This window comes from Tyto alba, unplaced genomic scaffold (genome assembly GCF_018691265.1).
Source record: "Tyto alba isolate M040663 unplaced genomic scaffold, T.alba_DEE_v4.0 Super-Scaffold_44, whole genome shotgun sequence".
NCBI classification, from domain to species: domain Eukaryota; kingdom Metazoa; phylum Chordata; class Aves; order Strigiformes; family Tytonidae; genus Tyto; species Tyto alba.
The window spans coordinates 9,859,896-9,886,193 of NW_024881320.1; the positions used below are offsets into that span (position 1 = coordinate 9,859,896).

Genomic DNA, 26,298 nt, shown 5'->3' on the forward strand with positions numbered 1-26,298 from the left:
CTAGCTGTGGGCTATTCTCAGAGCACCTACCTCCCACCCATCCTCCAGGCACCTTCCTATCTCCAACAGGCATGCCAGTAGAAACCCACTGCTCTCACCTCTATGTGATGATGGGCAAAGTTTTTCCCCCCACCTGCCAAGGGGTGGATTTCATCCCTCCAAAGATCATCAGACTAAACACCCCACAGAGAACCAACACTATTTCCATCATGGCCATAGCAACATGATGCTCACTCTCCTCTCCTCTTGGTTTCACTCTGATGTTTTGGAATGCCAACCAGAAAAGGACTGTTTAAACTAGTAGTTACAGATTCAGAAAGCAATGTCTGTTGCTTGAGCCACTAAGTTTGGAGCATCATTGTCAGCGTCTGGGCAAACACATTACACTTGCCTTCACCCTCTCCCAGGCCCGCATCTCACGTTGATTTTACTAGTATAAGTGAACAGGAGATCAAAAGCTAATTGCTGCCCTCTTCCGAGCAAACCCAAATTACACATCAGTATGGGTAACGGCTCTGGAGATGGTCTCATTCAATGCTCAGAGCTCTGTTTCCATGCAAAATTAATGACATTGATTTAGCATCAAGCAGCTGTGACGGGGCAGGTTCAAAGCGATCATCAGCTATTACAGACAGTGCTACACAACCTAAACCATTAGGCATCCATAGAGGGCATTCCTGGCATTTTGGTTTCATAAGTCTCAGGTTAATCCTCCTATGTGGAAATAGAAAGAAATACCTCCCAGCATATTCTGTTCTCAATAATACCAAACATTTCAGAGCAGAATCAGACCGTGAGACATGTAAAGAAATAGGAAAATTATTACTTGTTAGTTTAAGAGGATGATTTGGGTTTTTTTTTTTAATAAAACCACTTAAATCTTTTATGTCCTGCAGCAGTGCTCTATCCTGTCCTTCCAGGGAATATATACCTTTATCTAGACATACAGTACAAACACACATACTATATTCAGAACAAATCTTAAAACTGCAACCTGCTGCTTCAAGACATTTATCCAAGATAACTAATCATTTGCGGAAACCTACTAAATTGGACCATGTGGTCTCCATTAAAGCCCTCTAAAAATCAGGTTTATGAGCCTGAGGGAGCCTCAGTTTTCATACACAAATATACAAAAAAAAAAAAAAAAAAAAGACATTTCTAAAACAGTTCTTCTCCTATGTACCCTAGGACAGACAAGATGTCCCATGATGTGGAATCAACACTGCTTTTCTTGACATTCTCTCTGGGATATCCTGCATACTTCAATCCTGAAGGGAAATGAAGGGTTTGAAGAAGACCAGGTAGCCTCATCTTAATGACTATGAAAAATGTCTTTTTCAATTTATAAGCAATGCAACAAATCCCAGATCAGACTGCCACCAAGGCATCTACTGAATGTTCTCACTTGGGCAGATGCACAACATACAGCTGTGACTATGTGAGACTGGGATATGCCATGCTTCTCCGGGATTTTCCTCCATACAATCTCCAGGCACTGCTTAATCTCCAGCTGTTGCACAGAATTGGTCTGTCTCAGTGACCAAGCCCTACAGTGGATGATAACAAGTTGTTCCTTATGTGTACAAATGTGATATTTTCATCCCACATACAGGGTGCAGAAACTATGAAAGTCTATTTAAAACAACAGGGTTAGGTTCCAAGGCATCTAATGAACCCAGACAACCTGTAAACAAGCACTGGCAGTAACCTTGAAGCAAAGCATAACCATCATCACCATAAGGTACAGGGACTGAAAAACTGGTTCTCTGTGGGATTTGGGGCTAAAATCCTCTAGGCTCCAAAATCAGCTTGCTTTGCTTTCAAGACTTCCTTTACTCTGCAAAGGATGCAAAAGTCACCATGCAGACACCTGAAAAACAGAGCATTTGAAAGAAGGAAGAACCTATGTGTCATCCCCAATGTTATCTACCAACCATTTGGTCCTTCACTTAGGAGGAAGTGCTGACCTGCTTTTTAGACACCTCAGGTTTGGAGCTCTGCATCATGGAGGCTGCAAACACACTTATGGTTTTGTTTCCCGGGGTTTTTTATCCCAATATCTTTCAGGGAAAGGAGCTGCTTGGAAGCACCCTGAACCTTTGGCAATACAGCAGCCCATCCAGCAGGCCTGGCAGCCCAATCCTGCATGCCCAGGTGTTGGATCAGCCTTGATACTAGTAAGTAATTTGCAAAGCATCTTAACAGCTTGCATTTATCTTTGCCATAGTTCACCACTGCTTCCCCTCTGAAGCCACTGTGCAGCCTTGGACAGTCGCTCCCTTCAGAAAGAAAGCCAGTTCTCCCTTCAGTGGCAGTACAGTGGAACCTCCACAGGCCAGCAGAGCAAGAAAGCATCTGTGACGTGCAGCTTTCTGAGCCAGGCTCTAGATTTATGGATTAGACATGCTGCCATGGCACACAAATCACTCTGCGCTCAGTGCAATTCATTATCACATTGCTATGGCTGGTCACATACTTCACAGGTGCAAATGATGCCAAAAAGGCTTTTTACCTTTCATGTGCCAAGACTTAATGATGCAGAGTCAGGACCCCTCCTGCCTCCCCAGGGAAGGGAAATCAAAGTCAGCAGTTGTTCTGTCTTTGCAGGCACACCGAGTCCTGAAGGTTTTCCAGCAACCTACAGCAGTGCTGACAGGCAGGCAGCTAAGCAGTCACAGAGCTGGTATCATGCCTGCTCCCAGTCCAGCCTGTCCCAGAAACTAAGCCTGTGCCTGTAGCACTGTCAGTACCTGCCCACATGCACTAGCAACATCCTCTAACCCAGGTAAATTCAGCTAAAAATCTGCAGACAAAATCAGGGATTAATTCTTCCACACTAGCACACTTTGTAATAGTATTAGGAAAGCAAAGGACCTTTTACACCCCTTGTGTGTATCAGTAAGGGAAAAGGACTTCAACAACAGGCATAAATAGCTAAAATAACAGTGTAATTGACCTAAAATAAGAAGGAAGGAGTGAAAGGAAGACAGTGGGTTGTGCTACTTCCTTACACACCTGCATCTTGATTCTGGGAAAAGGACACTGGGGAAGAACAAGCAGGAAGCAAGCATTCTATTCCTACAGAAAGTTTGTTCCTCGGGGGGGGAAAAAATATAATACAACAATACTTAAATATCAGAGATTTGAGAGTGTCAGAGGGTCTCCTAGACCACCAGTTTGGGCATCTCCACAAAGAAGGATCCTCGGTGGAGCTGTGCCTTCCCTTGGCGGCCATGGTCACTGATGACATTGCAGGGGATATCACAGACCCCAGCAAGAAGTGCATTGTCTACAAAGCTCAACAAGGTCCAATCCCCAGAAGAAAAAAACAAATCTGACCTGGAACCCCATTTCCACATCCAGTCAGGCTAACGCCACAGTGGGTTACTGTTGGAGGAACATGGGGCAGAGAGAGAAAAAGGAGAACAGAGATCCCGCAAGGCAGGGTCGTTTATCACTTACCTCACATCAGGCTGGCTCAGGTGTATGCAGCCTGGTGAACGTTCTTCTCAGCCTTCAACACCATCCACCCTACTGCACGGTGAGGGGGACTCATTGCACACAGGACCCCACCTTCCCATCTCAGCCTCCGTCTGCACAGACTCCACCCCAGCAGAAGCAGCTTATTCCGCTGCAAAAGTTCACACTTTTTGCACTAGCACAGATCCCTGAGATGATAGGAAGAGACCTGATGCAGAGAGGCCCCAGGAACCCTCCTTTTCTCCTCAGGCAGCCCCCCTGAGCACCCAGCCCAGCTCCTTCCCTCACAGCTTCCCCTCAGGAGCCTCGTGCCTGCTGGTGTGGGCAGGTGCGGGGTGAGGGCGGTCAGGGCCAATCAGGACCGTTAGGGGGCGTTCGGCGACCGTTGGCGGGGGCGCGAGGCACCGCCGCTCCCTGGCCGTCCAGTCGCCCGGCGAGGGGTCCTTCTCGCGGATGAGCTCCGTGTTGATGTGATCTGAGGGCCTCGGGAGAGAACTGGGACCCCCTTGAACTGGGGTTGGGGACTGAGGGCACAGGGGCCACCGCCCTACAAGTGTGTTTGCACCAAGAAACACCCATCCCTTTTCAGCCCACATCATAAAAAAATGCGCAGCAACTTAGTGGAACTACAAGACACTCCACACTCAGACTGGCCCACTGGGGAAGGCAGTAGCTGTTAAAAGTTAACCCTATGGTGCACTTCTGGTAACATCTCCACCTGCCTTCGGTATTTGTTTTGCTTGGCACAACTTTTAAGTGCAAGGGAGTGTGAGAAACTGCCAGGGAGCACAAGAGAGTGCAAGATACCTAGTGTGGGATGGAAAAATAAGCCATTTACATCATCATGCATCATTGTTTTATTTCAATTTTGCTTTGTTCCAAAAATAATTAAGGGACATAATAACCAGCAGTAGGAACATTAGTGGGTTTTGCAGTTTGAGGCTCCAAAGAAGACCAGATCTCTTGTGCCATGTACCACAGAAATAGTCAGAAAGAGCCTCTGGTCTCGATAACTCTTGGCTTCAGGATTAATTTCTCATAAATGTTCAGGGCCGCAGTCTGACTCAGTACATGCTGAAGTCAGTATTAAAACTGTAAGTAGGTTAAAAGAAATGAAGATAAAGTAAAGCGGGTAGGCTTCTAAACATTCCCTCCCACCTGCCCCCTCCCCCACACACACCCCAAAGAACATTGGAAAAGATTCATCAGGCAAGAAGAAACATCCTTCCCCTTTTACTGATGGGAAACTGAGGCAGGAGAAGACTGAGTGACTTGTCCGAAGTTACTAAGGCTATCTATCATAGCACCAAGGAAACTGTATTTCTCCACTGTCCTAGTTCAGTACCTTAAATGTTCACTATCCACCTCTGTCTCCACCTGACCCAATGCAACCAGAAGCATTGTGGAAGGTATGGCTGAAATACTCTAGCATAGAAGGGATTGAGCACCGTAGCACCTATGAGCTTATGAACAGTTTGAGTCAGTTCTGGTTGCTGCAGTTTATGATTTCCCTAGTCTAACAAAGCAGAATGACTTCCAGCTCAGCAAAGCAATCAAGATCATGCTAAAGAGTTTAAAGCATTAAAAAACACAAAATCAGGTCTTTGGAAATACAGCAAGTGTCTGATCAGTTCAAGTCCTGCTTTGGACTATGGTCACAATCAGATGCTGCACTGAATTGTCCCCTCTGGATATCACAAACCACATGACCTGGCATAGCATCACCCAAGGGGGGGTAGGGTTTTCGGTCTTGTGATGTTAATCACTGTTGTAGGGGCTTCTTGAAGAAGGTACCCAGGTATCTACATGCTGGTGTAGATCTCGGGTGGTGCTCTGGGCTTCAGCTGTCATTCTCCGAAATTTCTGCAGGTAGACAATGATGAAGATAACCAAGATACCCTGGAGGAAAAGGAGGATGAAGAGACAGAGCTGAGAGACAAGAGCTAGGCTGCAGTACCAGTACTGGCATGTGGAGTTGATCTCGTCTTCTGTCAGATAGGCAATGATTCGGTCCTGCAGGTGAGCTGGGGAGGTGCATCTCACGTCCCTGTATAAGGTCCGGTTCTGCTGCCACTGGAGCCAGGAGCGCAAGTAGAGGATGTCACAGTTGCATTCCCAAGGGTTGCCCTGCAGGTAGACTACCTGGAGGCTGTTTAGGTTGTCAAAGAGCCCACTGGGAATAGAGGTGAGCCTGTTGTAACCAAGGTGGATAATTTCAGCTGAAGGACGGAAAGCAGCTGGTAGTTTTTCTACAGTTAGGCCTTTTGATGTGCAGTCAATAATGTTGCTGGCACACTTGCATGGCACAGGGCATGTGGGTATCACAAGTGGAAGGAAGCCAAGGAGGGACAAGAAAAGAATTTCACTGTTCATCTTCACCTGCAAACACTCCCCTGGTGAGACTGGATGAGGTAGAGACCAGGCAAGTAGACACCACGCACTCTAGGACCAACACCACAGCCCTGGTCTTTCGCTGGTTTGTTCTGAGGATGTGTTACTGAAATTGAGTGAATTTAGAGTCTTTCACAGGAGATGTGTCCTCTGTTTGAGTGAGTGGTGGGGTTTGTCTGGGATTTGAAGCCGGAAACTCTGAAAAGAACAGAGTTAAAAGAGATGCTGTGAAAATTCTTGGTCATTATGGGAGAGGGAATGTTTGTAGTCTTCCAACCCTGGATTTGAGGTGGAATATGAACAGATGGCTCCCGGGAAGCTTAGCTGCAGCCATCAAATTCATTTTCACCAGTCCTCAGAAGCATACAAGAGCTGCTTGTATTTTCAGCATTACTGGAGGCACTTTACTAGGGTAGCCAAGAAAATTTATGTCAATGAATCAAAAATTAGTATATGAAACTGCTCATGACTTATCATAGTTCTGAATTACATCTGTAACCAAAGCTTTGTTCATGCAAACTGCAAGAGGAGATTCAGAAATAAATTTACTGTTATAAGTAAAAAATAGCCTTTCCAGTTTTGAAAAGAGGTGGTAAACAGTCCTTGGCCAGCAGAGAGGGTGCTGACCACCGAGGGTGAAGGTCAGTGGAGTTTCTCATCCTAGACATTGCTCCCGCAGGTGAATAATCTCCTTCTGGAGCTGTGACCGTGCTGGGAGACATGGGTCAATGAGCTGTCTTTGTATTGCAGTCTCATGCCACCACTGAACACATGAGCTGCTCTAACATCTTCAGGAGCACATACCTGTAACAAGGCAGTGCTTTTCTGTGCAATCTGTCAACCAAATGAAAAGATTTAAAACAAAACAAAACAAAACAGAAAATAGCTTTGTTGACTTACCAAAGTAGTTCAATTGTTGCTTTCTTGCTGGCTTTACAACACAAGAGGAAGACTTTAAGGCAGACCAGCCAGTGCAAGAGTGTTTGCAGCTGCATAGCTGAGCTCTCAGATAATCCCCTTGCAGCTGTCTGGCAAGATAAGGGTCAGGCTCATCCTAGGGACACCTCCCACACAAAGTCTTCCTGCAAGTTTGCTGCATGTCACGGGAAGCTGAGGCTTTATTGAGCAAGTCTTCCAAGAAATGGGAGTCGTCATCGCGCACAAGAACACGATTCTGGGCCCACATGCTCAGTCCAACAGAAACATCACAAAGCCTCAATTGCAAGGTAGTAACTCAAAACACATCTCAACATGGAAGGTGATGTTACCGGTTTGTACCATGCTCCCTGAGCACTGTGGCCTTTGGTTTCCAGTCTCATCAGGAAGACTATATTTGACAGAGTGGTAAGACCTAGCACTTTGCAATGTGCTGACCCCAAGGTTTCCCTTGAAGTAGTGACACAAATCTACTTCTAATTAGTGGTGGAAGATCTGCTGGAAGAAGTGGACTTCCAGTGACCACGCTGGTGTCAATAGTTGAGCCAAGAAGAAAGATACTCCAGGCACTTGCATCCTCTCATGGCTGTTTTAGGGCTAAAATATAACTCTTGGCATTTTACTATCTACATCAAAATACACTAGTTAGATTCACAGGAAGGATAACAGACTGGGAAAGACAGTGCTCCAAGGGACTACACTTTTGATAGCCAAGTGAGTTGGCAGCTCTCAGTGAGTGCAGCTTGCAGTTACTGAGAAAGACTAACCACATCCTTTTTTCATAATTTGCATTACAGAAATACTTGAACAGGAAAGTCCAAGGGTCAAAACTATATTTAGGTAGAAACTTGTCTTCTCAAGGCCATTGCACCTTCACAGACATTTTTTTGCCACCAGCCTGACACTAGGCATTGGCTATGCTCCTTAGGATAAGCCACCAGAATTACATTGCAAAACTGTTGCCCCATTAGGCCCATCTCTTCATTACCTTGTACTGTGCAAATTGTACAGAGCAGAAATGATGAATGCCCTGAATATGCTGATGTTAAGAGAATTTAGGATGTGAACAACAGTAGAATTTGGTCCTAACCAAGGGAAAATTTCTGATGCTCTAAACAATTAAGCTTTACATTTCTAAAAAGTTGGAGCAGATCATTCCAGTTGTTTCACTGCGGCAGGCAAGACAGAGTGGGAAAGAGATCTTAGGCTGACAAACGAGCCCAGTTTTTAATGCAGGACATACCTTCCACTTAGGAGCATCTTGACTCATCTCATGCATTTTGTGCTACGTTTATTCACAGGCAGGTTTTCAGGACAGGTGTGGCATGGAGCTGATCTACAGCCAGACCCGTTCTGGCTCTGCATGCAGCACAGACTCAGCAATGCACCTTTGGCTAATTACAAAATGGATTTCCTGGGACTGAAACCTGCCCAGCTGCCCATTGCCAATTTAGACACCTCTCCTAATGGAAGCTTAAAGATAGAAGAACCTCAAGATCACCTTGTCTAGCTCCTGACATAAACAGGCCAGAAATCCCATGCAGGAAGCCCTGCCTGGAGCCTGCTCTGTCAGAATTAGACAAAAGGAGAAAACAGTGTCAGTTTTGATCTCTCCTGCCCATAATGTATCACCAATGCTGCTCAAGGGGACTAAAAATTAAACAGAAAGAGGTTGCTTTTTTGAATGTATTTATTCCACTGATCAATTCAGGTAGTAAACATTAATAATAATAATAATAATAATAATAACAACAACAATAATCATTTAATAAAATGGATATGTTTTAAAAGGTTTCATTTTTCTTTGTTCACAATGACAAAATGTTCAAACAGAAATTTACAAAAAAATATATATTATAATAACCCAACAGATGGACAGGAAACAAAGAGCCTAGGAATGGAGCAGGGGGTAAGGAAGTTGCATGGCAGGAGCAAGCCAGTGTTAAAGCACAGCAGAGGTGGTGAGGAGGAGCAGGGAATGCCATCGCAGAGCATGAGGAGTGGGACCCCCTCCTTCTCTGGGGGGATGCAGGTGGTGTGGCAGCAAGGACTGCACAGACAGGACCAGCACAGCCACGGCACACAAGTTCATGCCACAGCTCCATCCCCAGTCGGGCACAAGGTCCAAGATGTTGTACTGACAGCCCCAGCTGCAGCCTGGGATAGCTCTGCAGAGCAGGACACCATCCCTGCAGCGACTCACTCAGCAGGGCAAAGCTTGACAGAGGCGTGAGAATGTGCCTGGGGGCACAGGGGCGGCATGAGGCTGTGGAGGGTTGCGTGAGGGGAGGTGTTAAATTACTTTTCTATCCACACTTCTCACTGCCAGAGCCAAATGGCCAAGCTACATTTGTTCAGGAGTCTCTTCTCCACTTACTGTACAGCTCAATGCAGCAGTACAAAATACTCCTTTAATAAACAGATGCCACCTTCCAGGCCAGAGTCTAAATCCCTAGTGTCCCTCAAAGTCAGTCTCTAATCCCTTTCCAGGCAGCCCCCAAGCTCTGGTGCTCTGGGCAGGGAACCTCCTACACAGGGATGTGACTGCAGCAGCACCACTGCCCCCCTGTAGGAGCCACCTCTCTGGTGCCTCACTCGTGCGTGGCTTTTTTGCAGTGCAACTTCAACCATCTTTGCCAGCCGGTAGCCAAAGGCTTCAGCTCTTTGTAGTTGACGGGCTTGTGACTATTGACTTGATGTAGGAGCCATGTGCACTGAGCTGATGGAGACTTACTCACCCTGAAGGACAGGGGCCAATTCACCATCAGCAATCCTGCCTGTCTGTGACCAGCATACCCTGTGCTCTCACCAGCACACAGCACTTCCACACACATCCCAGGATAGAAGCTGTCAGCTCCTTTATGTCCATGCTAAAGGGTAAAGGTCTCCTTTATCTTCTCCAGTTGGACAGGACTCATTTCCAACAAAACATCCTCCTCACACGCAAGACTAGTGTAAGAAAAGAGGGACAGGTGTTTCTCTGCAAGGTGTTTCCCATTATGCTAGTACAGATAAAATGGAGAACTCGGCAGTCCTCCTGCTTTGGACAGCAGCAAACCAGCTCCAGAAAACCTGAAGGAAGCTCCTGTTTCAGGCTACTCCACTGCTCAAGTAAGCACATCACAGAAATAAAGGTTTTATTTCCTCCTTAAGCACCTTGGTCCTGCATGTTAATGAAAACAAGATGAACCCTTGCCCTCTCCTAGGCTGGCTCTGCCACTGTCACTTACAAACCCAATATAGGGTAAAATGAAAGAAAAAACCCCAACATTGTTAGACACTGCTCTTGCCCAGCTTGCACATTTCTGTCAAGGGGCTTCCACCCTCACTTTGTCTTTCCATACTGTGTCAGGGTCTCTTCCCTGCCCCTACAGCACATGTTCTGGCTAAGCAGAGGCTCTGTACAGTGAGTAACTGGAACCAGCCAACCTACTTACCACCTGGACAAGCCCTGATCAGGACTCTAAAGCCCCCAGGGGAATCAGACAAACACAGTGCCTAATAAGAGAATTTAGAGCCTGGCTATTCCTGGCCAACACTATGCTTCCTACCCAAGGAGATCTACTAGGGAGAGCCAGAGATGGAGGAGCAGATACAAAAGGGGAAAGGGGACAGAGGAATTGGGGTGGGAGCCAGAGGAGCAGAAGGGCCCAGCCCATGGCAGCACTCCCTGAAGTTGGAGGGAAGAGCTAACCATCTCTTCCCTCCAACAGCGCCGATTCCCTGTGAGCATGGCAGTGTTGCTGGTGAGGCCTGTCCTGTCAGGCGCATCACACTCCGGGGCTCTGCTCTGGATGTACTAAACTTAAAAATACTGCAGGAAGCAAGAACAGGACAGAAGTTGCTGCCCAAAGAGTGCTCTTATCTCTGCCCAGCAGATCTACCAGCCTTCCCAGCAGGAAGAGCCACAGACCAGGGAGGGAGGGAAGGGCTGAGTCCCAGGGGAAGGGCAGGGGAGCAAGTGACAAATTCTGCTGGGCTGGGCTCAGCCCCATGCAGTGACACTTCTGCACCTGCCACGCTGACCCAAGCCCTGCCTGGACAGACAGCCTGCAGATCTCTGGTACAAGCCTACAGAAACTGTCCCTTTCCCCAGGAGAAACTCAGACCCAGCAATGTACTTGTGGGACCAGGAAGCCTGGGAGTAGGGCACAGCTCTGCATTTGGGGTTGAGTTTCAGCCCTAGTTTCTACCCCGTCAGAGCAGACCCACCAGCAGACACTGGCTGCAAAGCAGACACTCTGGCTGCCATGGAGCTTTTCGGAGCAGACAGTGGAGACACGCTGCAGCTGGATGACCAGAGCTAAACCATGAGATACCCTCACCCAGCTACTGCAGGGCCCTGGGGTTCCTCTGCCAACAATTCTAGCCTGCCATGGGAGGAAACCATGGCTGGGAAGGTGGTCACTCCCATCATCTCCTCCTTGCAGGAAATAGTCAACAACTCATCCTCTCTGCCAGAAAGACATAACTGAGAGCATTAGATGTTTTCTTCTAACTGACCTCAACAGACTCAGTCCCTTGCTGCTCAGTGCAAAGATCCTGGAGTTTCTTGATAGGAAAACCAAAACCAACCAACTAAAAAACCCAGAAAAGCCCAGGCATGAAACCAGGCAACGATCAGGTCCCCTGAGAAGGTCAGTGCACAGAAAAACTCCCAGCCCTATCTCTCTGGGCCAGAGCTGGCCCCAGGCTGAGGAGCCAGAGTAGTGCAGGTCAAACTCACAGGAGGGTACGGCTGCCTTTACAATGCTTGTGCTGCCCCCAGACAAGGGGAATGAGGAGGGGGACACAGCACCTCAGTTGGGAGTAAACATTTACGTGCATTGACACAGACAGTCTTCAAGTTTGTACACCAGAGAAACCAGGACTCTAAATACCAGAGCATTCCCAAACAAGAGATTAGTACATGAGAAAGGGAGATCTTTTTCTTTTCTTTTTTAGGATGCCTTAGGGACTTCCCAGGCTATTTTCTTTAGAAAAAAAGAAAAAAAAAAAAAAAAAAAGGAAAAAAGAAAAGAAAGAATAATCATTAAAAAAGAAATACACATCAGTAAACTGTTAAGTGAACAGCTTCCTCCACAATCCAGCTGACCACAAAGCCAGCACTGCTGCTAATAAATTAGAGGGTGTGGGTCCAGCTCTTGCCCACAAGTCCCTATGCAATGGGAAACCTTTTCTAAATGTCCACAGCTCTTGCCAGGCCTCAGATGGTCACTGGAGAATTCCCTCTGCCCTCCGAGTACCTGACTCTCACTGATCCTGCATCTGCTGCTGCATCTTCTGCAGCATCTCTTGCATCCGCCGTAACTGCATGAGACAGAGAAGACAGAGTCAAAAAGGGATCTGTTATGGTCAGGAACTGGTGATCTGCACTGGAGGCAGTTCCTTGGAGCTCACAAAGGGATTCCTCAGAGACTATTAACTCCTGCCTGGGCACAGAGGCATCTATATCTGGGGTGGAATGGAGCCACGTTTCCCTGACAGAGGAAGCCACAGCTTTCACACCCTGTCTTCCACACCAGGAGTCCACGATGGTGGGAGGCAGGAGTGGGAAGCCCCAGGACAGCCTTTATGGGGCAATCCTGGAAAACCTCTTCAGATTTCAGCTCCCACACCAAGGAGGCCCAAGCAGAAATGGGTCTCACCTCCTCATCCTTCATTTTGATCAGCTTCTCTGTCTCAGTGTCTGGTGTTGGGAGAGGCAGGATAGGAATCGGGCTTTCTATCCTGTTGTCCTGAGTCAGCTTGCTAGGGAGATGGAGAAAAGGGAGAAACACAGTCAGTCATGGTTCACGTTGGCTGGCTTTGGTGTCACCATGCGATGGCTGTCACCCACGAGGACAGATCTGACAGCAACACAGCAGCACACAGCCAGCCAGGTGGAGAGGCTATGGGGCAATCTAGCCCAGAGGCGTGGGATGCACTCAGATGCAGAATGAGACCAAAGTCAATAAAGTTTTCAAAATAGAAGCTTGTGGGTAGCTAACAGAGAAAATTCAAACCAGGGCTACACTGAGAGCAAACACAGAAAGTCCTGATGTTTCTGACCACCTTTTGTAACTGCATTGGCAAGCACAGCAGAGACATTTACAATTTATCTGGTCTCCTTTGGCTCATCTGTGCATGTGCCTACATGTACTCTGCATCAATACAAACAGTCAACATCCCTAAGGTACCACATGCTCACCATGGTCCTTTTTTTTTTTCCAGAAAAATAAAACCAGGAGAGCAGTTTAATCACTGCAAGTCTGATAACAAAGTCTGTCATATTCATGAGGTGGGAGACATAAGACACAACAGGCATGGCACAGCAGCACTGTGATGAGGGCTGGGGGTGCACATGAGTGCAGGCAAAGGACAGAGGAAGGAGGTGACTTTCTTCCAAAACTCAGAGCAGCCCTCAGTAGGTAAGGAGGGGGTGGTAGTGGACAAAGATGGGCTGAAACTGGGAATTCAAGATGCCACTTGCAGGCGTTCACCACTTGGTGTCACCGTTGGCTCACTATTGAGTCAATTCCAGCCCTGGAACTTGGGACCTCCTCCCAGAACTTCTCTCTAGAGAAGGACCCTTATCCCACTGCTAGAAATGGCCACGCTCTGGTTTTGCAAGACTTGTTCACTAGCAAGGAACTAGCCATGGCTTGAGAAATGGTACCAAACTTTAGCTTTTCTTAAGCTGAGCAACTGCTTTTTCATCATGCTTTTCTTTCAATAGATACATAGCCTACCTAAATAGCAGCTGTGACACTTCTCACAGATATCTAGCATTTAACACAGTTATTTTGGGACTCCATATTCTCACTGTTGAAAAAGACAGGCTCATCTGCTATGCAAAAGTACCGAGATACACTGTGTGCGAACAGAATGTGCCAACCTGCACGTTTGCACACATGCAGGACTGTTCCTTAGTGAAGTGCAGCCATTTCTGCTCTGCAACGTGGCAGCACGGAGCTACCCCGCCAGTTCAGGCAGGAAGTGAAGGGGATGGTTTACAACAGATGAACCAAAACCTACTGAAACCTAAAATCTGTCACCACTGTTTTAGTAATGGAAGGGAGAAGGAAAAAAGGAGGTTTCAAATGAGAAGCCCATGAGTGTTCTCTCTTTTATTTTCTGATCATTGTGACTAAAACCACTGAGAATCAAATGGGAAGACAATGTAGAGAAATCTTTGGAGATATGTTAAGAGTCTTGCTAATTGCCTGGATTCCGTTGTCTAAGAAACAGCAGCATCCCAAGGGTCCTGCTGTCATTTGGACAGAACTATAGACTGCAGAATGCCTTTCTCTTTGGAAAAGCACACAGCTATCACCCACCAGAGAGATGGTTTATTCCTTGTTTCATTAGGCTGGATCTATTTCACCCAGTGCTAAGAACAGATCCTCAAAACAATCTCCAGGCCTGTATCCCAAGATCTACATGGGAAAACCTCAGACAGGAATATGGATTCTCAGGAGCATCCCCACCATGGGCTCAGGCTGTAGGAGGCATGCTTGGATTTGCTATTTTACTTCCCCAGGCTGCAGCCCAGTACGTTCTCAGCAGACCCATACTGTCCTGACTGACGAGCCAGCCTGAGAGCAACCCCAGCTCCGCAGAGAGTGAGACACCCCTGCCACCTCTGGTTGAAGCAGTGGGGACCCACCTAGTCATTTGCTGGATGCACTGAGCTCTGTAGTTCTCATAGTGGACATCGCAAGTGACATCCTTCAGGTCGTGCATGTGTGTCCGGATCAGCATGTTCCGCAGCTTCACAAAGTCGCAGTGTGCCTGGTTTTCCACTGTGGAAGCAACAACAGGAGAGTGCTTGGATGTCACACCTCACCAGCCCTCTTCAGGGTGCCCCTTCCCACTTCCTGGCACTCAGGCTGAACTAAAACTCCCCCCAGGGATCCTGCCACTGCCTGGGGCTCTCCCCTTGGCCCTGGAGCAGGCCTTGACGATGCTCTGTGCTTCTCAGCACTGAGGCCAGGCTGCTGAAGTCACTGTGTTCCCAGGACTTCTTCTGGGTAAGAGGATTAACGAAGCACATACAGCAGAGTCCTGAAAGAGGATGCCGTTCTGGTTCCAGATACATGGGATGTCATTGTTATAACCACAGCTCAGTGCAACCAGTGCTGGAGGCAAACTGCTCGTTTCCTCAGAATTTAGGACTGATCAAAAAGTCCCTGTAGGCATAATCAGCCCCTGAGAGGCAAATCCATGAGCAGGCGATGGTCTGGAGAGCTCAAAGAGCTGCTGTTACCACAGGGAACCAGGCTCCAGGCAGCACTGCGAGACTCTGCAGGGAAGCGTTGTGCTCAGTAGTTGTTTGCCTGCTGTGGTGATCTCCATTTACCTCTCCGCAGGTCTGGCAGAAGCTGGCTGTGTCAGGCCCAGGGTTTCACAAAGATGATCCCACTGCCAAATGCCAGCACCCTGTCTGGCACAGCCCACTCCGGAGCCAGTAGAACAGAGCTAGTAGCTGGGCAGCCCAAACAGCAGGCACCAGCCCGTGAGTGCACACACAAACTTTTGGGATCTAAAGCTATGAGACCTTAAAGCTGTACACCAGCATGGGGGAGTCAGCAACAGCAGCAAAAGCCATTCCAGGGTTATTCTGCCTACGTGCTTTATGAAATTTCTCCCTTTAGAGAGGAGGAAAGTTAAGAGACAAACACATTGTGCATCAGCATAGCTTCCAGCCCAGTAACTCCAGCACATACAGGAGCGGCAGCAGAGGGAGGGAGTGCAGGAGGGTTTATGATTCAGCTGAGGGCAGTGGCTTCTACCCAGAAACTAACCTGGCAATTCCCAGTCTCCTCCTTAATAGGAAGCCATAATCAGTCCCGGTGCCTCTGTCTCTATCCTACCTTGCCCCTGCCATGTGCCAAAGGTGGCACAGTCAGTCATGGCTGTGCAGAGGTGAGCTCTCCCTCTTGTCCCTCATGCAAGTGCCTGCCTGTCCTTCCCCCATGCCTGCCTGCCGCTCGTGCACAGTGCCGGCTCCCAGGCACCACGCTTACCTTCCACAATGCCCCAGGGGTAGAGCCGTCCACGGACTCGTTGGCCTTTCGCTTCCACCACAGTGTTACTGCCAATGACGGCAAAGGGAGCACTCTCCTGGAATGAGAGGCATCACTGAGCCCAGCTCATCCTACCTCCTCCAAGGGCCAAGCTCAGGTGGAGCAGAACAGGAGGAGGAAGGCGCTGGTAGGAAAGGCACAGGGACATCCATACATGCCACAGCACAGGACAGCACAACCTAGTTGCAGAGAAAAGCCTAAGGCACTGGGATCTGCAGGCAGCCTAATTCCCAGCCTGACCTTCTCAGCTGGCCTGAAGGAAGCTGTGTCTCTGCAGATGCCTGCATCCCTTCTTTGAGAGGAAGCTCTACAAGGAAGCCAGAGCAGAGAGGTTGGGACACCAAGCAAGTGAGACAATGGAGGCCAAGAGCTTGTCCAGGCAGGGATGTGCAGGCTGTGCTCCTTTCTGCTCAGAAGGAAGTCAAAACCCATTGCACATCTCTGACAGGAGAAACAAGGCCATACTGCATGCACGTACAGGGCTGGCTCAGCTAGGGAGAGGGTCAGGCCGGGGCTACTGGGGCCTCCAGACAGGCCTGAATGATCATATTGTCTCCCCCCACGCAACTGGTGTGTCACAGTGGTGCCTCACTGCTCACAAACCGCTCCTCCTTGCTGATGGCATCACTCAGAAACAGGTGTTTAAAAATGTTGTACAACCCAGCCTTTATCTTAAACATACAGGCCCGGGTAGACCAAGGAAAGACTGACACTGCCTGGTGGGAAAGTAGAAGTACCACGTCTTCATGCCACACGACTTCATGGCACCAGCAAGGACATCAGCACCTTCTCCAGGCCATCTACCATGTAAGCCAACATAGGCTGTCCCCGGGGTATCGGTAGCAGAGGCCTTTTGCACACACAGGGCAGCTCTGGCTCCTTCTCATACCCATGAGCCTGACTTCCCAGTCCCCTGCTGAGCAGGTTCCTTACCTTCAGCTCTCTGTCTTGCTGCTTGAACTCCTCATCTTCATCAGAATCACACTCAGGAAACTGGTACACTTTAATGCCAAATTTGTCAATCTCTTCCCGGATCTGTTTCCATGCAAGACAAAAACAAAAGGATGCAACACTGAACAATACAGAAACGCTGGGTTTATTCCTCGTTCGTGCTAGCATGGGTTTGTTATAGCCTACAGGTGGCAAAAGGGTTTGATGTTTCTTCTACAGCTGGCCTCTCTGCAGACACCACTTCCCTTCTCACAGCAGAGCATTGCTGCAATTAGATTTGCAGGTACTCTGTGTGTATATATATACACACACACACACTACATACATACATACATATATATCTCCCCCCTTCTCAGCCCACCCCTGCCACCACATCAGGTATACCACCATAAAAAAAGAGCATCTCACCCTCTCTTTTAGTTTCCGGATCTCAGAGGGGATCAGGCAGTCGGCTTTGGCAATCAGGGGCACAATGTTGACCTTCTCATGAAGAGCCTTCATGAACTCAACATCCACAGGCCTCAGCCTGCAGCAGGGACAAGGAGGGACATGGTTAGTAAGGAGGGGGAGCTCCCCCTCCAGCATGAAGGGGAAAGGACAACATTGTCACAAGAGCCTGCGACAGCACTAGGACAGCCTGTATCTTCAGGAAAGCTGTCTCAGGTTTTAGCTGCTGAATGTCTCACAGAGACACAGGCTGGGTATTTGCTCCCTTGCAAGCCAAATACTGCCCGGGTCACAGCCCAGGGCCTCTTTCCAGCTGCCCTCTACTACAAGCAGCCAACACAGTCCCTCCAGCTGCTCCACACTAGGCTGGCACATGAGTCAGCAAGGGGCAGAGTCTGAAGGCAGCTTAAAACTCTCGTTCCTACTCATCAGTCAGGCTTAGCTAGATGAGAAGATACAAGTTTGTGTGGCATTATTTCTCCTGATTTCCAAAAGAGGCTGTAAAGCCTGAAGGAGATCCACTCTGCCTGACCTCAGGCAGTCTGTCATGTAAGCGACAGGGAGAGAGGTGGTATGATGCTGAGCCAAGGGAGAGCATCCAGATGGTTCTTACTTGTGCCAACAGCCCTGCCAATGTACAATGTACAAGCTGCTCTAGGGCAATTGTGGGGCACAAGGATCTTCCCTTGGGACTGAGTCACACCCCAGCCCTGGAGTGGGGGCTCTCACCCATGCCCAAAGGGCGAGATGAAGTAGAGGCAGCAATGCACGCGGTTGTCCTGGATGTTCTTCCGATTCAAGCCGCTCTCATCACGGAAATACTGTTCAAACTGCTGGTCGATGTAGTCAGTGATGGGCTTCCAGCTGGGAAGGGCAATTCAATCAAAACAAAATAATGTGTTTAACAGGACAGCGTCTCCTAGGGACTATGAGGCAGCAGCATCCCCTTCCCACTGCCAGACCCCTGTCCTGTGAAGCACCCACAGAAAACAGGAATGGCCAAGGACTAGAAGGAAGGCAGCAGTGGCCTGCTCACCACTCAGTGTTGTTAACAGCATCTCCAAAGCCTGGTGTGTCCACTATGGTCAGCTTCAGCTTGACACCCTTCTCCTCAATGTCCACCGTGTGCTTGACAATCTCCACTGTTTGGTTGATTCTCTCTTTAAAGAGGAATTTGTGAGTTAAAGCCAGGCAGTAACACTGGGGATCCCCGCTCACATCCACGACAAGCCAGCTCCCTCCTTATCACTGAGCACAGGGAGTAACATGGGTTTCAAAAAACCCTGATCTTCTTCTAAGGAGCCTCAAGGGAGTGGTACTGTGGGAGAACAGCAGCAGGCAGACAGACTGAGAAGATACACAAACCTCTGAAGCACTTGTAACCCAGCTGTTCTGAACATTTCGTCCGGTCACTTGGGAAGGGGAATCCCTACCACACTCCAGTACCCAAGAATAAAAGACAAATCCCAACATTTCAACCCAAAGGGCTAGTGCTGTTCTGTAGCCTTGTCCTCCCATTGTAGGACAGATGAGCCCTACAGCCAAACCCTTTTTGCTCAAATATTAGTGCCTTTGTAGCCAGCAAAGGAGAGCAGAGCAACAACAGGGCTGGGATCCAGCCAAGCCTGTAGCTGCTGCTGAAGCAAGGAACCAAAGTACTAGTCCTTAGGACAATTTAGATCTGAAGAACAGTTCACCACAAGAACGGTTCACCCCGCTCTGTCCCCAACTTACCCTCTGCGTTGAGGAGCTTTCTGTCTTTGTAGAGGTCTGTCAGGAACAGGCTATTCACCAGCGTGGATTTGCCCAGACCCGACTCTCCTAATTGACAGAGTGCAAAGGGGAGGAGGGAAAAGCGGGTAACATGACCCAATTGACTTACAAACAAAACTCTGAACAGGGTTTTGAATCCTGAGGCAGAGGAAGCGAGAGAGGCAAGCTGTCAGAAGCTGTTTATTGGCATTACATTTTTTCCAGCAGTGGGAGGACTTTTGCTTCAAGATGTCTCAATCCTTGTACAAATGTGATCTTCCCGGCTCATTCATCCTCCCTCTCTTTCCTTTCCCTTAGTCCCTGGCTGGCCCTGACCTCACCACCCAGAACAGCCACTCTGCTGGAGAAGCTTGCTCGAGTGGGCTGTGAGAAGTCAAGAGGGGCCTGTTCCTCCTGGGGGAACTATCTGACTGCAACACAGGCTGGGGAGCAAAGCACGTTCTGAGACAAGGACCAGAACAGAGTGAGGGGAGGATCCAGGTGCTAAGGGAGTACCTAAGGGAAGTTAGGGGAGCTGGTCCCCTCCACACACCCACCATGTGGCCCAGCCACCTCCATCCAGGGGCAGTCTCACCTGCGACCATCAGGGTGAAGTCGAAACCCTTCTTCACAGATTTCCGGTGGACCTGGTTTGGCAGAGTGGCAAAGCCCACGTACTGCTTCTCATGGTCCTGCAGGGCAGAGGTGGATGGGAGCAAGTCAGGGTGTGCCACCCTTCCTGCTCGAGCCTCATGCAGCGCCAGGGAGATGGACTCCAAAAGCCCCTGAGGCAGCGCCAAGGGTTGGAAGAGAGATCGGTCCTGCCCTGGCAGCAGGGCAGGGCAGGGCACACACCTCCTCTAGGCTCAGGGACTTCTGCCCTTCCCGCAGGTGGGCACAGAGGGCCACCTCCTCCCAGCCACAGCCCTGCTCGGCTGCTCTCACCAGCCAACACGGCAGTTGATGGGAGCCTCCCAGCATGGAGAGCTCAAGGGAAAAGGCACATCCCGCCATTCCCACCAGACAGCACATCTGGAGCTGCTACCGACACACAACCTTCCTAACTCCTTCCTTCTCCTACACAGTCACAGGCTCCCTTCACAGCAGGGTCACCAAATGTCACCGCTCCCCAGGTCTTTTAGTCATTTCTACATCTCTCCCTCCAGAGACGCATGCAGTACATGACAAAGAGCTCTCTGTAATTAGCACCCCAGGGCTTCTGGTGTCCGGAGCAGTGTCTAGAGGAAGGCGCGGTGGCTTGGCTTCTGTGAGAGGGGGATTTCTTGCTGTGTCACAGCCACTCCTGGTTGAGTAAGAGGAAATCCTAAATAATCTCTAGTGTTATTTCTGAAGAGACAAGTTCAAGGGGCGTGGGAAGATGCAGAAGTATTGATAACACAGGGGAGATGCTGTTGGTGAAGGTATTATATATATTATTACTGGAGTGTTACCTACTGCCTAACCACCCCCCAGACGCAGCCCCCCGTCACTGAGTGCTCTCATACAGCAGAAAAGCTGCAGCCACCCCACAAGCGTGGCACCGGCTCTCTACAAGCACACTAAGAGCACACAAGGAGTGACATGACCAATGGTGTGTTTGACAAGCACAAGGCACACATCCTGCAGCCTGTGCTGCGTCCCAGGGGCACACACCCTGCTCGAGCAAGGTACGTCCCAAAAGGCAAAGATGGCTCATCTAGGGGATTCACAGACCTGCACCAGGTACTGCCCTCAGGCTGGGCTCAGCACGGCCTCTCGTGCTCACAGCTCAGGTGGCTGCGGGTAACTGTGGGTGACACAGCCCTGCTGCTCCAGCCAGCCAGCCTCCACCTGAGCACCCCTGGACTTTCACAGCCTGCACCCCATGGCAGTGTGTTCCCTTCCCCAGGTCCCATGGAGGGGGTGTGTGTGTGTGCATGGACCCTGGCAAACGCCTCCCTTCTTACATACTTTCCAAGCTAGACACAGGGGAAGCAGCCATTCACAAATGCCTGAGCTAGAGACATCAGAGAGTCCACTTTTCAACATCACTTAAAATAAACATACCCCTGGGATTTACACCACAGGCAAATACATGGAGCCAGGAGTTCTGCAAAACAAGCCCCAGCTCCTACCCTACCACGGATGACTTCAGGCATATGGCTGTCCTCACTCTGCAGCTCTCTGGCACTGGTTCTCCAAGCACAGCAGGGAAGACCTCTGTTCCTGTTTAACTATCTCCATTGCTGGAGCACACACGCAAAGATACACAAATTACAATTTAGTGTGTTGAGCTCAGGGCAATGCTGACTTGAACCTATTTCCATACTGCAAGTGGGCAATGCAGCTCCCGAGCAACCCTCTGCAGCCTCTGGCTGCATGCCCACACATGTGAGCATCCTCAGCCAGGAAAACTGCAAAGTCCCAGGGGGGACATACAGTAGGGAGGACACAAAGTCTCCTCCTCCCAATCTATGGCTGCTCTGGAACTGCCCACTCAGATGGGACAAACATGGCTGATAGCTATTGTGGACCAAGGACTCCGTTCTTTAGCATGGTCACTGCCTTCTAGAAATTTGGGGTTGATTTGGGTCTCAGACTTGGTCGCTTTAGCCCTGACAGACAGAGTCACCATTGGCTTTGGTCTCCCTCACCTCACCTCCTTGCTAACGTGGCTGAAGCAATGCTGTTTCACCACCCAGTCCAGAAAGGCAAGAAAGAGCAGAGAAAATTAAATCAGAGAAGTGGAGAGAATTAGAGATCTGCCCACTGGCAGATCTAATAGCTGAGCTAAAAAGCAGTGGCATCCCAAAGCAGCAGTGCAGCAAGCAGTGATGAGACGCCAGCATGAAAAGTGATGGCAGCTCTGATGAGCTGCACGTGGCAAAGCAATACTTGCCTGGGGGACACTGTGAACTGCCACATAAAAGACTCAGTAAAGGGTAAACACGAGGTGTGCAAAGCAAAGTGAGAAATGCGATAATGGCAAGATCAAGAAAAAAAAAGGCCGCTTCCAGCCCGTGTCGCTCAGTGCCAGGACTGCCTCCCAGCTTCTTTGCTTCCCAGTGAAACACATCCATGAACACAATCAAAGTGCACGTGTAACAGCCCGTGCAAGGACCAGTGTTGCTCAGCAAGTAACACAAACACGCAACATCCTTCCCCCTGCACTTCTCATACAGCCAAGCTTTGGGTTGGAGCAGGAAGAAGCCTGCCCCAATCTTTACCAGACTTTGGAAAGACAACGATCACCTGCTCTCTCCAGTGACTTGGCATGTAAAATAGTACTAGTAACATGCTAATAAAACAATAGCTGAGGCTTGGGGTGTGTTTCTCTTATTTTCTTTGTTTTTTAACCTAGATGACTAAGGGCTGACAATGGAGACAACTGGGGAGCTGAGCTCTGGTGCAACTCCGCTTACTTCAGCCAAGTGTAACAGACTTAACCTGATCTCTCATTTCTGTTCAGCCCAACCAAGAAAGTGTGGATTTGCTGCACCTCTAGTTACCTCCCCATAGCTCAGTGGAATCACATCATTTGAAATGAGCACATCTCGGCTGACGCAGGACACTGCTCTTTACCCAGGACTCAAGGGATCATTTCCCTCACTGTAAGGAAGGTCAGTGCTGAAGGCCATACCAAGAGAAGAGCTTCCCCTGCAGTGGGAGGCAACCAGAGTCACAAGGGGAGAAGCCCTGTCCCCAGCCATGGACACACTGCAGAGCCCTATTGGGATCCAGTGCCCAGCAAGTCTGCCAAGGGTGAAGGCAAGAGATGGAGGGGAAACTGTGGGGAGGGATACTCTTCTTCTAACAGCCTTCTCCCAGGAACAACAGTGTGGTCCTCACACCATGGCCAGCCTAGACCCACGGTTCCTCATCCTGGCTTTCAGACACCCAATGTGAACTCCCATCCCAGCCATGTTCAGGCACTGTGAAAGGCATGTGTCACCATCTCTGCTAGTGTGCCAACATCAGCATTGCACTTAAGGAGCCCAAGTAGCCTCCTGAGCCTGGTCTGCCTTGCTCAAAGCCCTACACCACTCACTGTCCTTGTTAGGACCCAACATGGATGTTACCTGTAGAGCAACTGTGGAGAGCACTGAAGGGGGCAAGCGGCTTTCTGGGCTGTGAAAAGCTAAAATCCATTATTTAGATGAGAGACTTGTGCTGAGGGAGTTCCTGGAGGCATCACAGCCCCCTCCACATGCTCCTGACCCCTGCGAGCCAGCTCCCATCAAGCTGACAGAAGCCGGGACAGCCGGCTGCTTCACCGCGCCCCCCTCGCCAGCCCCAGCTGTCAGAAAGGGCCCCAGCAGCACTTTGGCATGAGGAGCCCCTCTCCCCACTGCCTCCTCCACGTGCTGCCTTTGTTCCCGCTGGCATCCCGCTCCCACACGCCTGGGAACATGCTCCACACACCGCAGCAGAGACCACCAGGAGATGTGGCCAACCTTTGGGGCCCTGCTACAAACCAAAGCACCCCAGGCCAAGCAAGACACGCCTGTACTTTCCCTCAGCACACGCTCGCTGGTTCACCGGACATCACAACACACTGTCTCCTCACATCCTCCACTACCTGGCCAAGGCAGCCAAGGCTCCCTGGCAGGCAGTGCTCTCCGTGAGAGTTCAAGCCAAGGAACAAAGCACTGGCGGGTTCAAGTCCTGTTCCTGTTGGGGTTAGAAACATTCAGGATCTGTTGCATAGAGAAGTCATCCCTGGTACAGAAGTGTCTGCAGGGATGCCTGTAGCTCCAAGGCAGGGTGCACAGCACGGCTTCCATTGCTCCTGTCCTTCTCGATTCCCTCCTCACCTCTCCGGTGGATATGCTGTTTAAATCAATCCAGATCTTGCATGAATTCACCATTCAGCCTGGGGATAAATGGGGTTTTGCTGGGTATATTCAAAAGGGCTAAAATTAAACACCATGGGACCACAGAAAATTTGAATAGCCCTTAACCCAGGTCTGGAGCAAACCCCAGAAATGATGGAGATCCTGGTGCCCCTGCCTCCACTTCTATGGAGGGGGCCTCTTGGTGTTACAGCCTGCAGCGCAAGCCATCAGCTCCCTCCTGGGTGGCCCTTCCTCCAGCCGTTCCCCTCCGGCCTGGCACAGCCGCCACACCAACATCTGCATGAACCAGCACAGCACCAGAGAGGAGGCAGACCCTTCACTTCCTTTCATTGCCAGAAAGCTGCATAAATTCATAACGCAAACAGCCTCTGGGACATCTTCCGAGTACATCTGCTGCCCTGGGCCCGGGGCTGAGTGTGGCAGTATCAACAAAACCACACGCCCACCAGCATTTGCTGCAGCAGAAGGAAAAACAGCTAGCAAAGCACAGCATTAATATGGTAACACAAACCAGACTGAGTTTGGGCACACACAGAGCACTAACTCCTGCCCAGAGCACACACACACCATTCAGACAGGGAATCACTGCATCAAATAACCACACAAAAATGTCGTGCATCTCCCAGCTGTCCAACACCCGCCTCGGCCCTTCCCGCGGAGCTGCTCCCCTCCTTTCTGTCCCCGCCATCTCTCCCTTACCAGTGTTTTTCCACTCCTCTGCTCCTCAGAGGTCTCATCTTGAGCTGCACACATCTTCTCAGGCACCATCCTCCCCCCTCCTGTCCCTGCTGCTCCCTGGCTCACACAGTGCTATAAATACATCCCCATACCTTCAGCTTGGCTGGGTGGTTTCGCTGTGCCTGTGTCCGGGGAGAAAGCAGCCGCTCCACTAACCGCTCCTGAATAATGATCGAATCCATAACCACGGCCGGCAGGACAGACAGCCACCGCAGGCCAAGAGAAAAAAAACCCAACCCATGTGTTCCCTCCCAGCCTTTGCTAAATCCATGCAGCAGCCCCCCCGCCTACGCATGCACACACACGCAGGGCTGGCTCAGCTCAGCGCGGTGGCCTGGCGAGGCAAGGCGAGGAGGAGAGGCGAGGAGAAGTGAGGAGAGGCGAGCGGGCTCCCATGGCAGCTGCCCAGGATTTCCTGCCTCCGCCTGTACTGCGGGAGGAGCCTGCCAGCAAGGACAGGACAAAAGCCACCGGGGCCGCAGGCCAGAGGCAATGTCTCTCGCTCTGCCAGTGTCCTGCAGAGAGTTTGTGCACATACCGGATGCTGTCCCAGCCATGAGTCTGACTCCTTTTGTCAGATGGGCTTATTCAGCTGGAGGATTTCTTAGATATCCTGACTGACACAGCCAAGACAAAGGTTTGCAGCAAGGAAACCTCCTCAGCAAAAATGTGCTGCTTCTGGCTGTGCACGTGAAGGTCTAAAGGGTCCAGAAAGCCCCCAAAAGGCAGGGTCCAAACTTAACCCCGAGATCCTAGGCCTGATTGACATGGATCTGCCTCCACACGGTGCAGGTCCATCTGTTGTCTAGTCCAGGCTCTATTGCAGCCTCATCTCTGAATTCAGTTGGAATAGCAGCTGATGTATTCTGGACCTTGTAGCAACCATTTAAGCTTTGAAGACATTTCAAAATAAAGAAGTATCTGTGTATTTGTAAAGCATAAGAACCTAGCCCAGCAACAGCCTAACACGCAGAGAAAAGTCATTTAAACCTCAAGTTTGGGTTCTGAGCCTACGTACAAAACCTGCTTCCCAGCTCTTCTATGCAGCCACAGAAACTGAACAGGAATTTATCTGAAGCAGACAAAAGCTGGTCATTTCATATAATCACATGATTCCAGAAACTGGGGGGTTAATATCACAGCATGTATAATAAAGTTACACAAGATGGCAACACTGGTGGTGCTGGAGGAACCTGCTCCTTGCCACAGGGGTTCCTGAGCAGCCTTATGAATTGGGAAGAACACAGACTGCGTCCATGCTCCTGCCTTGCTCCCAGCCAGAGCTCCTGTCGCTTCTCTGGGAACCTCTGGTGTCCAGCAGTGGCTCCGCAGAGGACCTGACCAGCCCGGCCTGTGCTGGTCACCTTTAGGCCACAACCCAGGGCCACCACCATACACCACAAGTGCGGGTGACACCAGGTTCTGCTATAAGGAACCAAGTTACTGCAAGGTCTCCAGTGGCCTGAAGTCTGGGGACAGCTGTGAGAATGGAAAGGTCTTAGGAACGTACCACATGCTGAAAAAAAAAGGAAAGTAGAAGGAAAAAGAACAGTGTTTCACCTATGCTGCCATCCTGCAAGCTGAGGGAAGGTGACCTCAGAAGTTGCAGGCATGAAGTCCTAAAGGCTAAGAAATATAAATGGAAGAGAACTGGGAAACACCCCCAGAGTGGGAAAACTCCCACCACGTAGCAGTTG

General features: G+C 49.8%; 2 protein-coding genes across 4 annotated transcripts in view; both read right to left on the reverse strand.

The window, feature by feature from the left end:
• Positions 1–4,322: 4,322 nt before the first annotated feature.
• On the reverse strand, positions 4,323–8,488 carry GP1BB (glycoprotein Ib platelet subunit beta). Its single transcript, XM_042805438.1, has 2 exons — positions 6,775–8,488; positions 4,323–6,072 (listed from the first exon to the last, which is right to left on the reverse strand). Exon 2 carries the CDS (start codon positions 5,854–5,856, stop codon positions 5,242–5,244), a length of 615 nt encoding a protein of 204 aa, XP_042661372.1. The 5' UTR covers positions 5,857–6,072; positions 6,775–8,488; the 3' UTR covers positions 4,323–5,241.
• An 83-nt stretch (positions 8,489–8,571) lies between these two features.
• SEPTIN5 (septin 5) overlaps positions 8,572–26,298 on the reverse strand; it is a 55,200-nt gene continuing 37,473 nt past the window's right edge. For 2 of the 3 annotated variants that reach the window (XM_033008143.2, XM_033008142.2), the window contains 10 exons: positions 19,624–19,720; positions 19,011–19,097; positions 18,313–18,436; positions 18,006–18,140; positions 17,238–17,355; positions 16,812–16,913; positions 15,819–15,915; positions 14,459–14,594; positions 12,459–12,561; positions 8,572–12,120 (listed from right to left, as the gene is read on the reverse strand). In XM_033008143.2, the coding sequence (XP_032864034.1) occupies positions 12,064–12,120; positions 12,459–12,561; positions 14,459–14,594; positions 15,819–15,915; positions 16,812–16,913; positions 17,238–17,355; positions 18,006–18,140; positions 18,313–18,436; positions 19,011–19,097; positions 19,624–19,633 (969 nt within the window). In that variant the 5' untranslated portion in view covers positions 19,634–19,720 and the 3' untranslated portion in view covers positions 8,572–12,063. Of the gene's footprint in view, positions 12,121–12,458; positions 12,562–14,458; positions 14,595–15,818; positions 15,916–16,811; positions 16,914–17,237; positions 17,356–18,005; positions 18,141–18,312; positions 18,437–19,010; positions 19,098–19,623; positions 19,721–24,693; positions 25,014–26,298 lie in introns of those variants that run through there. The other variant, XM_009975797.3, reaches the window with a different exon arrangement.

Excerpts from the sequence above, each read along its gene's own strand:
- GP1BB (XM_042805438.1), bottom strand. The coding sequence starts at position 5,856 with ATGAACAGTGAAATTCTTTTCTTGTCCCTCCTTGGCTTCCTTCCACTT.